Here is a 17,008-nt window from a genome sequence, read left to right as displayed (position 1 = left end):
TAATATCCTCACACCTACCTCTTCCGAACTTCGGGTTTAATATAGACCACACCATCCGGTGTAAAACAGGCACAATTCCGTTTATTTTGACCCTTAGGATATTTGGAAATTTCTGCCAAATGGTGCTGTAATTGTAACTGTAAGAAACCAAGTCATTACCCTCGAAGAATCTGTCTGGGTCCATAGAACTTACATGGAATTTACACTTGTGTTTCCGCCATCGTCCATTTTCATTCACACATTTCCATTTTTGTCCGGCTCGACAATCTTCCAAAAGACTTGGATCCGAACATTCAGAATTCAGACGCATCATTTTTGTGGTATATGGAGTCAGAGGTAAATTATTATCGAATTTGTCCTGTTGTTCCAGCTCATCATCTGTTGCCTCGTTTTCGTCATCCTCTTCATTTATGGCAGCTGAAGTATCCGTCTCTTCGTCATCAGTCTCAAATTCAAAGTCATCATCGGTGAGATCTTCGTTATCAGTTTCTGGAATAAATAGATAGGGGAAGCTTAAAGGAAGTGTTTGAAAGGGAGGGAGACCTTCACAGCTCGTCTATGAAGAGACGACCTGCACAGATGCCTATAAAAAGACTCCCTGGCCCTTCATCTCTTCTATTGAGACTCCCTGGATTCAGCTCCTATGTAAAGACTCCCTGGCCCTTCAGCTCGTCTATAAAGACTCCCTGGCCTTCAGCTGGTCTATAAAGACTCCCTGGCCTTCAGCTGGTCTATAAAGACTCCCTGGCCTTCAGCTCGTCAATTGAGACTCCCTGGCCTTCAGCTCGTCAATTGAGACTCCCTGACCTACAGCTCGTCTATAAAGACTCCCTGGCCTTCAGCTGGTCTATAAAGACTCCCTGGCCTTCAGCTCGTCAATTGAGACTCCCTGGCCTTCAGCTCGTCTATTGAGACTCCCTGGTCCATCAGCTCGTCTATTGAGACTCCCTGGTCCATCAGCTCGTCTATTGAGACTCTCTGGTCCATCAGCTCGTCTATTGGGACTCCCTGGTCCATCAGCTCGTCTATTGAGACTCTCTGGCCCATCAGCTAGTCTATTAAGACTCCCTAGCCCATCAGCTCGTCTATTGAGACTCCCTTACCCATCAGCTCGTCTATTGAGACTCCCTGGCCATTCAGCTCGTCTATAAAGACTCCCTGACCTTCAGCTCATCAATTGAGACTCCAAGACCTTCAGCTCGTCAATTGAGACTCCCTGACCTTCAACTCGTCAATTGAGACTCCTTGGAACATCAGCACGTTATTTGAGACTCCCTGGAACATCAGCTCGTCTATTGAGACTCCCTGGCCTTTCAGCTTACCTATTGAGACCCCCTGGTCCTTCAGCTCGCCTATTGAGAGTCCCTGGGTTTTCAGCTCGCTTTTTGAGACTCCCTGACCTTCAGCTCGCATATTAAGACTGCCTTCACCTTATCTATAAAGACTCCCTATCTTTTAACTCGTCTATAAAGACTACCTGGGCTCCAGTTCGTCTTCCTGGCCATCAGGTCGTCAATAAAGTATTCTGGACTCTATCAAGATTCTTTCTCCAGCAGGCCTATGAAGATTCCCTCCCCTTCGTCTATAAAGACTCGCTTTAACTCATCTATAAAGACTCCCGTGTATTAAAGACTCCCTTCATCTTGTCTATATTCCCTCCAATGCTCTATAATTACATGTTACCTTTACCATGTTCTCCGAATTGATCCTCCTCCCTTGACTCCATTTCCATGATATCCATGCGTGGCGGTGTTGTTGTCGATGATGATGTTACATTCTCTACGAGATCCTCGAGCAGTGTACTATTCGCCAGTTTCATATTGCTACGTTCGGCCTGCAAACGGGCTCGGGCCTCAGCAATTTGATCGGGTGTTTCACGACGACCGGAACTTTCAATGAGAAATGAATCCGGCCAGGGTTCTTTCATGAATTTCTGTTTATTTAAAAGCAATGGCAGAATGCTGCGGCCATCCATATGGGAGGGTGTTGGAACACCGCCCATATCCAGGAAGGTGGGAGCCAAGTCCACATTTAAAACGATTTCTTCAACCCTAGAAAAGGAATCTCTCTGAATAAAATATATCTCAACACACATTTCCTTTATACTTACACCTTTGAGGGTTGTATTCCGGGACCACGAACCAAAAATGGTACTCTCACATCAAATTCAAAGGGAAAACTTTTACCCTTGATCAAACCGAACTGGCCCAAATGATAACCATGATCGGAGGTATAGATGATGTAGGTATTATCCAATTCTCCCAGCGATTTCAGTTCATTGTAGACTCTTTCCACGGCAACATCTACACTTTGTAGAGTCTGCAGACGTTTGGTCATTAGAAGATTTGTAAAACGTTTATGTACCGGTTCCATGGGTTGGGTAACCCTTAAAATCCATTGTTTATCGGGGTTGGGTGCCAAGTCATAGGATGGCGTGCTGGAAAATGGAAAGGATATTTGTATTATTTTTATATCAGATAAAAGCTGCGCAAAGACTTACTGGTGTGTGGTAACATTGAAAAATAAATGACTATACTGGGGCGCCGAGTCTTCGGGACCATGCGGTGCTGGAAAACTCATTGTTAACATCACAGGTTTTCTTTGGTTTTGTTGTTTTGATGATCTCAAAAATGCTATAGAATCGTTGGCTATTAAATTCGGGTAGTAGTCCTGGTTTGAAAGAAGAGAGAAAGAGTATTAATAGAGATGCACATAGAAAAATATACAGTGAAAAAGAATCATCTGTACGACAAATATAAACATCCACCAGTGATAGGAACTCAGTCAATTCAAATAGCTTTGTTAATCCTCTAATATTTTTTTATGGGAAAAATACGAAATACCTTCCAGTATTACAATAGTGATATTAGGAAAGACCTAATGTTAAATGCAGACACGCTTTTGAAGTATAGAAGTCTTTACAAAAAACATCGACAGTTGACATAATTTTGACCAGTGGATCGAAGAACATTATTCTGGCAAGCTCGGCTAAAATCGGCTCAGTGAGTCTCGAAACCAATATTACAACGTTTATAATCTCTCTAACGAAATCTGAAACAGCTGAACATACGGGTCACGACTTGTCAATGGAGAGGAGGTTTCGTGAGAAGGAACAATATCGATAGGACAGGATAGGACAAAAAACTCGGACTTTTAGCAGTTCACAGGAGTAAACTTACGGTTATCTTAGATCTTTAAGTCGAGTAGTTAGCAGATATCGGCCATTTTATGACCTTCACCCTCAAATAACTTAAATGGCGCCCAACATGTGTCGCTTATTGGAGTTTAAATTCGAGCGTCATTTAAAAATACCTTTCTCCAATGTTTTTTTTTTTTTTTTGAACTAACGATTATTTTATGATCCCAATGGACCACAATATCTCCAAGACGAGTAGTTAGTACATATCGGCCATTCCATGACCTTCAACCTAAAATAACTTAAATGGCGCCCAACATGTGTCTACAATTGAATGTCCCTTACAAAAACCATTGCTTTTTTGAACTAACGCTTATCTTAGATCTTCAAGTCGAGTAGTTAGCACATATTGGCCATTCCATGGCTTTCAAACTAAAATAACTTAAATGGCGCCCGACATGTGTGGCTTATAGGAGTTAAAATTTGAGCGTCCTTTAAAAATACCATTGCGTTTATCTTGAACTAACACTTATCTTATGATCACAATTGCCCACAAGATCTCCAAGTCGAGTAGTTAGCAAATATTGGCAAAAATCTTAAATGGCGCCCAACATGTGTTGCTTATAGGAGCTTAAATTTATGCGTCCCTTACAAATGTCTTTTGACAATGTTTTTTTTTGAACTATCATTTTTTATGATCAGAATGGATCCACAAGATCTCCAAGTCGAGCAGGTAGCAAATATTGGCAACTGCATGACCTTCAATCCAAAATAACTTAAATGGCGCCCAACATGTGTCGTTTATAGGAGTTTAAATTTGACCTCGATTTCAATTTTTTTTGACTAACGCTAATCTTATCCTCACAATGGACGACAAGATCTCCACGTCGATCACATATAGGAAATTACATGGCGTTCAACCTAATATAACTTAAATGACGCCCAACATGTGTCGCTTATAGGAGTTTAAATTTGAGAGTCTCTTATAAATACTCCATTTATTTTTTTGTTTGGTAACTACTCCAAGTCGAGTGACTACCAAATATAGGCAAACACATGGCCTTCAACCTAATGTTGGCGCCCAACATGTGACGTTTTTAGGAGATTAAATTTTACCTTCCCTACAAAATGTCAACATTTTCAAAGAAAATCATTTATTGCACAAAAAGAGAAATGATAATCCGATTTTGCTCCAACTTTGCAAATCCTAATATTTGCATCAGTGCTAGGCCAGGGACGAAAATGGACAATATCGGTCCATTCCGGCAAGTACCTCCCACACAAAGGGTCAAAATTTGGAATAATTATAACACTTATGAATAATTATAACACTTATATCGTCTTAAAATTAAACACATCACAATATTTTTACTAATCCAAGGTCTGGTGTGAAGGTGGAATATATCGGGCCATTCTTTCTGGTACCTCCCCCACAAAAGGTCAAAATTTTGAATAACCAAAACGATCATAAAATCCGAAATAAGCATCCTGTTCTCTACATATTTCACACATCCCATTTTTTCTACTAACAAAAGATCTGCTGTGAAGGTGAGACGTATCGGCCCGATATAATCCAAACCTGGCACGTCGCAACATTTATTTCAAAATTTTTTGATTCCGATACGAAATTATCAATATTGGCCCAATCCTTCGGAACATACATAGAGGGTCAACAATTAGAATAATCATAACAAAAGTCAAATTATATTTAAATCATCGAACATTGGCTGAGGGTATACATTTGTCGGCAAAACCGACTGATAACCCATAACTTGTTTTTTTTTTAATTCTTAAATTTCACCCACACATATTTCGAACTTACCTTTTCATAATCAAATCCATGCTTAATCTTCTGCCCGTTCATGTTGATACTATAATTATAGTATTTCGAATTCATGATGAGTCCACCCCATTCTCGCCAACCCGGTGGTATATAGGAACCATTGTATTTATTGAGATATTTACCAAAATAACCGGTTCTATAGCCGGCATTCGATAGATATGTGGCAAAGGAGCGGGTCTCATGTGTGGCCTGCCACTGGGGACTGGAACAGTTGTCGTTGTTGGTGAAGACCATGTGATTGTGGACATACATGCCAGTCAGCAGCGATGATCTGGCTGGACAACACATTGGCGTTGTGGTATAGGCATGACGGAACTCTGCCCCACCATCACGTAAGATACGCAGAGTGCGTGGCATAAAATTCAACGAACCCAATTCAACATCCTGATCATCGGTGAGAATTAGAATTATATTGGGTTTACGACTAGATGCCTGAGAGTCGCGAGAGAAACGTTTGGAGGTTTGTGGGCCAGGACCCGAGTTACGTTGTCGCGGCTGGCGTTGATGGCTGTCATGATGTGTTGCCGTTTGTGATTGATGATGTTTTTGATGTTGTTGTTGGTGTTGCTGTGGCTGATAATGATGCTGCCTTTGTGGCTGGTGCCGTTGATGGTGTTGTTGTTGCTCTTGATAGTGATGTGCAGTTTTCTGTTGATGATTCTGATGACTTTGTCTCTGATGATGTTGTTCCGTAGCGCGGGAACCAGTTCTTTCCTCCTTTTCCGGTTCATGGTATGTTGGTATGTTTTCTTTGGCCGCATTTGCTGTTGTCGACAACAACAATAAATTCAGCGTAAACAGCAGACATAAGCTGACGCTAATTGCTAACTTATTTATATTGTGGAGTCGCATTTTGTTTTTCTTCTTTCAATTACTCCTGTCTTCTAATTTTTTATCACAGTATCCTTTTTTATTCTAAATTCTCCACGTTATGAGAATAGAAGTTTACATTTCGTATGTTGAGGTTATGTCATTTTTTATGAATAATTGTTTTCCTCTAAGTTAAATGGCAAGTTATCTGCAAAGAAAAAAGAAGATGAAAATTTTATTTGTAAAGAAAATTTTTATTCAAAGACTATCAGTGATTTAAAAATGAATTTTTTAAGAATATTTTTTAGGACTATTAAAGCTATAAACGTAATTTTTTTAAAATATTTTTTAAGGAAATATAAATATTCGCAATTACATGACCTTCAACCTGAATTACATTAAATGGCACCTAACATGTGTCGTTTAAATTTGAGCGTCCCTTACAAATATTTTTCTTCATTGTTTTTTTAACTAAATAATATCTTAGATCACAATAGACCACAAGATATCCTAGTCGAGCACTTAGCAGATATTGACGACATCATGGCCTTCAACCTAAAATAACACAAATGGCGCCCAACATGAGTCGTTTGTAGGAGTAAAAATTTAAGCGTCCCCTACCAATAACTTTTTCGTTATTTTTTTTTTTTTGATTTATTACAATTCCTATACACATATTTCGATCTTACCTATTAGAGCTATAAGCGTTGATTTTTTAAAAAATATTTTTTAAAAACTATAAGAGCTATCAACGTGAATTTTTCAAGAATATTTTTAAAATTCCATCAGAGCTATAAAGGTGGATTTTTTAAGAATATTTTTTAAAAGAGTATCAGAGCTATAAACGTGGATTTTTTAAGAATATTTTTCAAAGACCATTAGATCTAGGACTATCAGAAATATAAACGTGAAACGGACTATCAGAAATATAAACGTGAATTTTTAAGCATATTTCTTGAAGAGCTACAAACGTGGATTTTATAAGAATATTTTTTGAAGGATTATCAGAGCTAAATACGTGATTTTTTAAGAATATTTTTTGAAGGACTATCAGAGTTATAAACGTGGATTTTATAAAAATATTTATATAGGCTATCAGAGCTATAAGGGCTATCAGAGCTAAATACGTGATTTTTAAGAATATTTTTGAAGGACTATTAGAGTTATAAATTTGGATTTTCAAGAATATTTTTTCAAAGACTTTTAGAGCTATAAACGTGGATTTTTTAAGAACATTCCTTCAAAGGACTATCGGAGATATAAACGTGAATTTTTAAGCATATTTCTTGAATGACTATCAGATCTATAATCGCCGATATTTTAAGAATAACTTTTGAAGGAGTACCAGAGATATAAGGAAGGACTATCAAATTATAAATTTGGGGTTTTCAAGAATATTTTGAAAGGTCTATCCGAGCTATTTACGGGGACTTTTTAAGAATATTTTTGTAAAGGCTATCAAAGCTATCAACGAGGATTTTTTAAGAATATTATCAGAGCTGTCAACTAGGATTTTTTAAGAATACATTTTCAAAGACTATCAGAGCCATAAACGAGGATTGTTTTAAGATTATTTTTTAAGGACTATCGAAGCTATAAACGTGTATTTTTTAAAAATATTTTTGAAGGGCTATCAGAGCTATAAACATGGTTTTTTAAGAATAAATATTTAAGGACTATCAGAGCTATAAACATGGATATTTTAACAATATTTTTTCAAAGACTATCAGAGCTGTAAATGAGATTTTTTTTCGGATTATTTTTTAAGGACTGTCATAGCTATAAACGTGGACTTTTAAGAATATTTTTTCAAAGACTGCCAGAGCTATAAACTTGGATTTTTTAAGAATATTTTTTAAAGAGCATCAGAGCAATATAAAATCCGATATTTTAAGAATAACTTTGAAGGACTACCAGAGATATAAACGTGAATTTTTCAGCATATTTCTTGAAGGACTATCAGATCTATAAACGCCGATATTTAAGAATAATTTTTGAAGGACTATCAGAGCTAAAAACGTGGATTTTTTAAGAATATTTTTTTAAGGACTATCAGAGCTATAAATATGGATTTTTTTAAGAATATTTTTTCAAAGGCTATCAGAGCTGTAAATTTAAATTTTGTTAAGATTATTTTTTAAGGACTATTGAAGCTATTAACGTGGATTTTTTAAGATTAAATATTTAAGGACTATCAGAGCTATAAACGTGGATTTTTTAAAAATAAATTATTAAGGACTATCAGAGCTATAAACGTGGATTTTTTAAAAATAAATTATTAAGGACTATCAGAGCTATAAACGTGGATTTTTTAAAAATAAATTATTAAGGACTATCAGAGCTTTTAAGGTGGATTTTTTAAGAATAATTTTTTCAAAGACTATCACTATAAACGTGGATTTTTTTTTGAGAATAAATATTTAAGGACTAAACCAATATTTGGTATAAATTTTATATCCGATTGAGATGAAATTTTCCAAACACTATTTGTTTGGCCCGAGGACGAACCCTACTGGGAATTGGTGAAAATCGGTTAAAATTTAGATATAGCTCCCACATAAATCTTCAACCGATTTCGGGTTAATTGTGCAGCAAATGGCTAATAACAGTCGAAATGAACTGAATTTTGGCACATCCGACTAAATTCTGTGTAGAAGCAAGTATATCAAATTTAATGAAAATCGGTTCAGATATAGCTATAGCTCCCATTTATATATTTCATCCGATTTGGTGTTTAAGTCTTCACATTCCTTATATGCACTGCATAAAAATGATATTTGGTACCAGATATCTTATAGAGCTCAGAAATACCTCTGCCAAATTTTATCAAGATCGGTTCAGATCTAGATATAGGTCCCATATATATGTTTCATCTGATATGGTGTTTAAATCCCTCACATTCGTAACATGCATCCGACAACAATGATATTTGGTACCAGATATCAGATACAGCCCAGAAATACCTCTGTCAAATTGTATCAAGATAGCTTCAGATTAGGGATATAGTTCCCACATATATCTTAAACCGCTTTCGGGTTAATTGTGCACCAAATGGCCAATATCAGTCCAAATGACCTGAGTTTTGGCACATCCAACCGAATTGAGTCTGGAAGCAAGTATATCAAATTTGGTGAAAATCGGTTTAGATACAGCATTAGCTCCCATATATATTTTTTTATCCGATTTGGCCTTTAAGTCCCTCACATTCGTAATGTACATTCGACATGATATTTGGCACCAGATGTCTTATAGAACTCGGAAATACCTTTGGAAAATTTTTCGAGATAGGCTAGGATGTGGAAAAGCTCCTATATATATCCTTAATCCGATTTCTAGTTTATTGTGCAAATAATGGCTAATATCAGCCTAAAATGGAGTGAGTTTCGGGACGTACGTTCCCATTTGGTGGAACCCGGCTCCGATATATTTTATTTCTAATATAATCCTAACATCATGCATCGATTCAGAATTGGATATGCCTCCCATATATTAGTTTCCTCCGAAACCTAATTAGAGTAGCCATTCTAAAGCCAAATGTTGATAGGTGGTATGATCTACTTCAAATATATTCCCAATATAAATACTTTTGTTACGGGAGCTCTACTAAATATGCAAAGTGGTGTAGAGGATCATATAGTCGGTCCCGTCCGGCTTTTGACTATTCCTTACTAGTTTACGAATATTTTTAGAAACATTTGTCACAATATTTTTGATTAAAATAAATCTTTATTATTTAGGGGATATTTTTATTAAAAACTATAAATGATTCAATTGTGAATTTTAAAAATATTTTTACAGCATTTTTTTTTTTTTTTTGAAGAGAAGTTTGCTCCCTCCCCCGTATTTTCAGTAGACAGTCAAAATTGAAAATTTTCCCTTTCAAATTCCTAACTATTTAAGTAAACAGCTTACCAAAGTGACAAGATCTACCCTCAGATTTAATTCTTTAGAAATATTCAAAGGATTTCCGTCCAATGTTAATGTCTACAACAAACTTACAACATACACATGTTCGAAGGAATATTTTTGTGTACACATGTTGTCCTTTCAGTTTTGATTTCATGTTTAAGGGATAAATAGTTTTTCGTTTTTTGAGGAAACCTCAATTTCAAAACAAATTGTACATGAAAGAATCTTGTTTGTAAGTTCTTGTTTCTTGTTCTTGTTTCAGCAAATGTGTCAATAGCAATACATTACTGATATTCGTTCTTACTGGCACACACACATACAGACATACCAACATTTAAGCATCATGTTCATAACGACCTTGAACTGAAATATTATTTCCTTATAAATGTGAACATTGAAAGGATACATATTTATATGTATTTAGTTTTAAATGTTTACAAGAAATTGTGGTGATGGTGAGGAGGGTGAGTTTTATACTTATACGACACGAAAGGCACTTGGTGTTTTTAATTAGGGTCTATTTTCTTGATAGTTTCTTCATTAGATAAGGACAAATGTATTTATGAAAAGGATACTTATCGTTTGGGAACATGAAATTTTGGGAAAAAATTCGATTCACGTCTAAAGGATGCATATTTCATAAAAAAACCAGGTAGTCTCAATAGACGGTCTGAAGGTCAGAGAGTCTCAATTAATGAGTCGGAGGCCAGGAAGTCTTCATAAGCCAACTGAAGGCCTGGAACTTCCCATAGGCGAGCTGAAGGCCAGGTCAAAAGACAAGCCTGACGGCCAGGGAGTCTCCATATACGGCTGAAGGCCTGGGAGCCACTATAGACGAGCTGAAGGTCAGGTCGTCTCCATACATGAGCTGATGTTAGGGAGTCTCCATAGTTAAGCGGAAGGTCAGATAGTCTCCAGAGACGACCTAAAGACCAGGGAGTCTCTATAGACGAGCTTAAGGTCAGGGAGTCTCCATAGACGAGCTTAAGGCCTGGGAGTCACTATAGACGAGCTAAAGGCCAGGAACTCACAATGGATGAACTGAATGGCAATATAAGAACTGAAGTTTCAAGAGACGATCTGTAGGCCAGGAAGTCTAAGTAGACGAGCTTAAGGCCAGGAAGTCTTCATAGGCGAGTTGAAAGTCAAGTAGTCTCTGTAGACGAGCTGACGGCGAGCTGGAGGATAGGAAACGACATAGACGAGCTGAAGGCTGGGAAGCCTCCAAAGACGAGCTGAAGCTTTGGAGTCTCCATAGACGAGCTGAAGGCGAGAGAGTCTTAAGAGACCAGCTGATGGCCGGGGAGTCACCATAGAAGAGCTAAAGGGAAGAGAGTCTGAATAGACGAGCCAAAGGCCAGGGAGTCCAAATAGACGATCTGAAGGCGAGCTGGAGGGCAGGGAGTCAACATAGACGACCTGAAGGTGAGCAAGACTCCAAAGGGGAGGCAGGGAGATGCGCTGAATGTCGGGAGTCGCTATAGATGAGCCGGAGTTCAAGGAGTAGCCACATACAAGGGTGTGTCAACAGACGAGCTAAGACTCATCCCATAGACGAGATAAAACTAATCTCCACAGACGAGCTGAAATTCGTCTCCATAGGCGAGCTGGAGGTTAGGAAGTCTCCATAGACGAGCTGAAGGCAAGGGAGTCTCAATAGACGAGCTAAAGGTCATGGAGTCGCCATAGACGAGCTGAAAGAGGGGGATTCTCAATAGAAGATCTAAAAACCAGTGAGTTTCAATAGGCGATCTGAAGGCCAGGGAGTCAAGTTAGATCTGAAGGTGAGCTTGAGGCCAGAAAGTCACCGTAGACGGTCTGGAGCAAAGGTATTACCCATGGGCGAGCTGGAGGCCGCGGAAAGTCAATGGACAATCGGGAGGCCAGCGAGACCCCAAAGGCGAGGCAAGGAGACGAACTGAAGGTCTGGGTGTCGCCATAAAAGAGCTGATGGTCAGAACGTCGCAATAGACGCGCTGAAGGTCGGGCGTCGCCATAGATGACCCGGAGTTGTGTCAAAAGACGAGCTAAAACTCAACTCCACAGACGAGCTGAAATTCGTCGTCATAGGCGAGCTTCATAGGCGAACGGAAACTCGTCTCCATAGACAAGCTGAACTGAAACTCGTCTCCATAGTCGAGCTGAACCAAAACTCGCCTTCATAGACTAGCTGAACTGAAACTCGTCTCCATAGGCGAGTTGAACTGAAACTCGTCTCCATAGGCGAGTTGAACTGAAACTCGTCTCCATAGGCGAGTTGAACTGAAACTCGTCTCCATAGGCGAGTTGAACTGAAACTTGTCTCCATAGGCGAGCTGAACTGAAACTCGTCCCTCCGTAGGCGAGCTGAACTGAAACTCGTCTCCATAGATGAGTTGAACTGAAACTCGTCTTCATAGACTAGCTGAACTGAAACTCGTCTTCATAGACTAGCTGAACTGAAACTCGTCTTCATGGGCGAGCTGAACTGAAACTCGTCTTCATGGGCGAGCTGATCTGAAACTCGTCTCCATAGGCGAGTTGAATGGAAACTCGTCTCCATAGGCGAGTTGAACTGAAACTCGTCTCCATAGGCGAGTTGAACTGAAACTCGTCTTCATAGACTAGCTGAACTGAAACTCGTCTTCATGGGCGAGCTGAACTGAAACTCGTCTTCATGGGCGAGCTGATCTGAAACCCGTCTCTCCATAGGCATTTTGATCTGAAACTCGTCTCTCCATAGGCGAGTTGAACTGAAACTGGTCTCCATAGACGAGCTGAACTGAACCTCGTCTTTCCATTGGCAAGCTGAACCGAAACTCATCTCCATAGGCGAGCTGAACTGAAACTCGTCCCCATAGCGAGCTGAACTGAAACTTGTCTCTATAGACGAGTTGGACCCAAACTCGTCTTCATAGGCGATCTGAACTGAAACTTGTCTCTCCGTAGGCGAGTTGACCTGAAACTCGTCTCTCCATAGGCGAGTTGATCGGAAACTCGTCTCACCAAGGCGAGTTGATCGGAAACTCGTCTCACCGTAGGCGAGTTGAACTGAAACTCGTCTTCAAGGGCGAGCTGAATTCAGTCTCTATGGACGAGCTGTCGCACAAGCCCCACAATTTTGACAATTCCCATTTCCTCTAGAACCCACCCAATTTTGGCAACTCCTATTTCCCCTACAACCCACCTCGTATTTACTCCAGCTATTTTGCGGTTATGTGAAAGTGATTGCCGATAATTAGTGGTTAGGGAACTTCTGTTAAAATATTCATAGCAAAGTACATTTGTAAAATTATTAGCTGATTACTATTCACCTGACTGTGGGGTTCTCTGCTGATTTTCCCATTTACCCCAAACCAAATCTTATGACGACTGGTTTGCTTCACACACAACACACAGCACTCATCATCGCATTATCATCTTCTATTTGCAGCTTTATTTAAAAGATTTTTCATGGAAATTTTCGTGTTAATAAACAAAACGCTGGAGGCGGTGTTGGTATTTACAAAAGTTATAAGCAAACATGTGTTAAGTAAATTGTTTACCTTCTATCAAGCGGCAGCAATAACAACGACAAGAACAACAACAACGATGATACCAAAACTTTAAATATAATGGACGTGATGCCACCAAATAACCGCAAACAAGGTAGTGGCAACACAACTACATTGTGTAATCATCATCGTCATGCTCATCATCCATGACAGAAGCCAAAAGGCTGGCAGAATTGCCGCAGCCCACACACACTCACACATATACATCCCAAAAGGTCATATGACACCTGTTGGTTGGATGGTTGCAAATGCATTTGATATTTATTATGATGGCTTTGCGCGATCAGTGCCAAGATGCGATAAGGGTTTTTTTGCGGGAAGCTTGGGGGAGCTGTATCGAGTGGCCACATAAATAAAGCCATTGTGCAGTGTGGCGCTTTTTTGGGGTTATGGGATTTCGGTAAACAAAACTGCATCATTGTTTGCCCTTTTTATGTTGGCATTCTCTTTTTTTGTGGCTGCCAATTGACACTCACCTCGCCACACGTATCCTTTTGTATGCCTGCCGTAGTTTTTTGGCAATTTATGTGATTGCTTGCCCAGGGTACAACTATGCTGTGAAATGTCAATTTGGGGTTTTGGAATTTTCAATTTATTTTGTACATGAGTCAAATATTCGTGGTGGCCTGAGAGCATGCCACGGAGGTGAAAAAAATTTAGAGGGGAGACTTTTTATTGCAGCAAATTTCAGGGATTGAATGTAAAATGGACTAAGGATAAATTGGACTTAAAAGGAGAACATCTAAAACTCTCTATAGACGGTATGAGTAGGTCAGCCGAATAAAGCTCTGTGAGATGAGCTAGAGGTGGTCTTTATGAGGCGAATTTCTGAGTGTACAATTTCAGAAATGGGCAGAAGAAACCATCAGGTACTACAGGGCTATGATTGGTGAAAATTAGAAAAAAATAATCCTGATTCACTCATCCAATCATATTTGAAAAAAAAAACTTATTTGATTTGAAATTTGTTTTTCTGAGTTATTATCAGATTTCTTTTCACATTTCTTTTCCCATCTCCGCTTAACTGTCACTTATGCCATTTGGCATTTTACCTGTAACTGACATTCACATATGAAACTTTCTCTAAATGCATTTGGCATTTCAACTTTTGAACTTTGGAATAGAGGAAATTGTAAAACTGCTGCTATGTTCAGAGGCGATGAGTATTTGAAATTTTAACACCCCGCAACCCCTTCCACAAAACTAACTGCATACCTTTGTATGACAGCAAAAGCCATGTGGCAGGCAGCGAGTAATAAAAATTGGCATAACTTGATATTTCACTTTTCAAAATATTGATTTCAATTTGAAATATTTTGTGGGATTTCACTGGCATGTCCTTTTTGTTCGGAAGGAAATGGAAAAAAGTTTGAAATAAACTGAGGAAAAGTAAGGTCTTCATTGAGAAGTTGCAGCCGGGATTCTTGATAAAGGAGCTGGGGCAGGGAAATTTTTAAAAAGAACTGAAGATAGTCTTAAGATGTCAGTCTGAATGGGGTCTAGATGAGCTGCAGTAGGGAGTCTTTCAATAGAATAGAGCTGCAGCAGAGGGTATTTCTATAGACGGAGCTGCAGCAGGATGTATTTCTATAGACGGAGCTGCAGCAGGGAGTCTTTCTATGGACGGAGCTGCAGCAGGGAGTCTTTCTATAGAGGGAGCTGCAACAGGGAGTCTTTCTGTAGACGAGATTCAGCAGCCGAGGGTCCTTCTATAGACGAGCTGCAGCATCCGAGAGTCTTTCTATAGACGAGCTGCAGCAGGGAGTCTTTCTATAGACGTAGTTGCAGCAGGGAGTCATTGCTATAGACGTAGCTGCAGCAGTGAGCCTTCCTATACTGGATGAGATGAAAAAACTGCAACCAACTTCAGACTGCTGTCATCTCTAAGCCTCTCGTCCGACAGCTGTTAAAATTATTAAGTGACAGCTCATTATATTTTTTACAAGCGTACAAAAGCATTTTGGTGAACATTTTCCAGAAAAAATGTTATTTGTGATGGAATTCAAGCGTTATAGTGTCATTTCTTTATATTTTTGGCTGGAAAACCACAAGTGACTATCGTTAGAGCACTCCAGCATTTAAATGTGAATAAATCTCTTGTGTCTCGTACCATCGCTCGTTGCCGTGATACTGGTAGCGTAGCTCGATGTCAAGGAAGTGGACTGAAGAAAACAGCAACATCAGCAAAAATGGTTCGAAAAGTAAAGAAGCGACTTGATCGAAACCCTCGTCACAGTGACCGAAAAATGGCTCGTGAGCTAAACATATCGCAATATTCCATTCGGCAAATTTTAAAAAATAAGCTCGGGGTAAAGCCATTGGAATTCCAAAAAGTGCAAGAACATACACCGCAACAGAAAGAAAATAGACTCAAAAGAATTAAAAAATTGCTTCGCTTGGCCGAAAGTGATGAACTGCCGAATTTGTTTTTCTCCAATGAGAAAAAATTCGTTGTCCAGCAGTTTATAAACAAACCAAATGATCGTGTTTACTTGCCAAAGAGTTCAGCTGAAAATGTGCACCTTCGGTTGGCCACTAGAACTCAAGCGACGGCCATGGTGCTGATGTGGGCCGCCATAACAGCCGATGATCGCTCTCCGCTCGCGAAAATATTCTGGAGTGTGTATTAAAGCCTTGGGCACGCAAAAATTTCGCCGCAGACCTTGGATATTCCAACAGGACTCATTACCATCGCACTCAGCATGCGCCACCCAAGAATGATTACAAAATGAGGTTTCTCGCTTCATTTCCAGCGAACAATGGCCACCAAAATCTCTGGATACCAATCCGTTGGACTATTATGTCTGGAGTATTTTGGAAAGCAAGGTTGGTACTAAAAAATACCAAAGTGTCGATCACCTCAAGCAAGCGCTTCGCCGGGAATGGGCCAAAATACCGCAGAGCAACATTCGGGCGAGTGACGGTTTCATTGGCCATTTGAAGGCCATAATTCGTGCCAACGGTGACCAATTCGAAAAAATCTGAACTATTCTAAAATTTGATGCTCTTTCCGTCATTTTTTGATTTCATTCAATGAAATTTAAAAAAAGGAAAAATTATGCCGTTTGACTTTGTTGCAGTTTTTTTATATCTTACTTGTAGATGCTTGTCTGAATGCAGCCAGGGAGTCATTATAAAGTATTTCTGGATAAAGTGGATTTCTTAAAAATATTTTTTCAAAAAAAAAAAAAATCCACGTTTATTATAGTCCTTGAAAAAAAATTAAAAAACTTACGTTTGCAGTAGCCCCTGAAGAAATATTTTTAAAAAATCCACGTTTATTATAGTCCTTGAAAAAAAAAAAAATTAAAAAACTTACGTTTGCAGTAGCCCCTGAAGAAATATTTTTAAAAAATCCACGTTTATTATAGTCCTTGAAAAAAAAAAAAAATTAAAAAACTTACGTTTGCAGTAGCCCCTGAAAAAATATTTAAAAAAAAAACACGTTTATTATAGTCCTTGAAAAAAAAAAAAAAATTAAAAAACTTACGTTTGCAGTAGCCCCTGAAAAAATATTTTTAAAAAAATCCACGTTTGTTATAGTCCATGAAAAAATATTTTTCAAAAAATCCACGTTTGTTATAGTCCATGAAAAAATATTTTTCAAAAAATCCACGTTTGTTATAGTCCATGAAAAAATATTTTTAAAAAAAAATCCACGTTTGTTATAGTCCATGAAAAAATATTTAAAAAAAAATCCACGTTTGTTATAGTCCATGAAAAAATATTTTTAAAAAAATCCACGTTTGTTATAGTCCATGAAAAAATATTTTTAAA

The 17,008-nt window shown here is 38.6% G+C and overlaps 1 protein-coding gene across 6 annotated transcripts in view; it reads right to left on the bottom strand.

Moving 5' to 3' along the window:
- LOC101891252 (extracellular sulfatase SULF-1 homolog) overlaps positions 1-17,008 on the bottom strand; it is a 346,652-nt gene that overhangs the window by 8,090 nt on the left and 321,554 nt on the right. For 5 of the 6 annotated variants that reach the window (XM_059119415.1, XM_059119418.1, XM_059119417.1 and 2 more), the window contains 6 exons: positions 4,959-5,997; positions 2,501-2,670; positions 2,111-2,437; positions 1,684-2,051; positions 194-489; positions 19-137 (listed from right to left, as the gene is read on the bottom strand). In XM_059119415.1, the coding sequence (XP_058975398.1) occupies positions 19-137; positions 194-489; positions 1,684-2,051; positions 2,111-2,437; positions 2,501-2,670; positions 4,959-5,831 (2,153 nt within the window). In that variant the 5' untranslated portion in view covers positions 5,832-5,997. The remainder of the gene's footprint in view (positions 1-18; positions 138-193; positions 490-1,683; positions 2,052-2,110; positions 2,438-2,500; positions 2,671-4,958; positions 5,998-17,008) is intronic. The other variant, XM_059119420.1, reaches the window with a different exon arrangement.

This window comes from Musca domestica, unplaced genomic scaffold (assembly GCF_030504385.1).
Source record: "Musca domestica strain aabys unplaced genomic scaffold, Musca_domestica.polishedcontigs.V.1.1 146, whole genome shotgun sequence".
Classification (NCBI taxonomy): domain Eukaryota; kingdom Metazoa; phylum Arthropoda; class Insecta; order Diptera; family Muscidae; genus Musca; species Musca domestica.
Note: the sequence above shows the minus strand (reverse complement) of the source record. Positions and strands in the feature narration are given on the sequence as shown.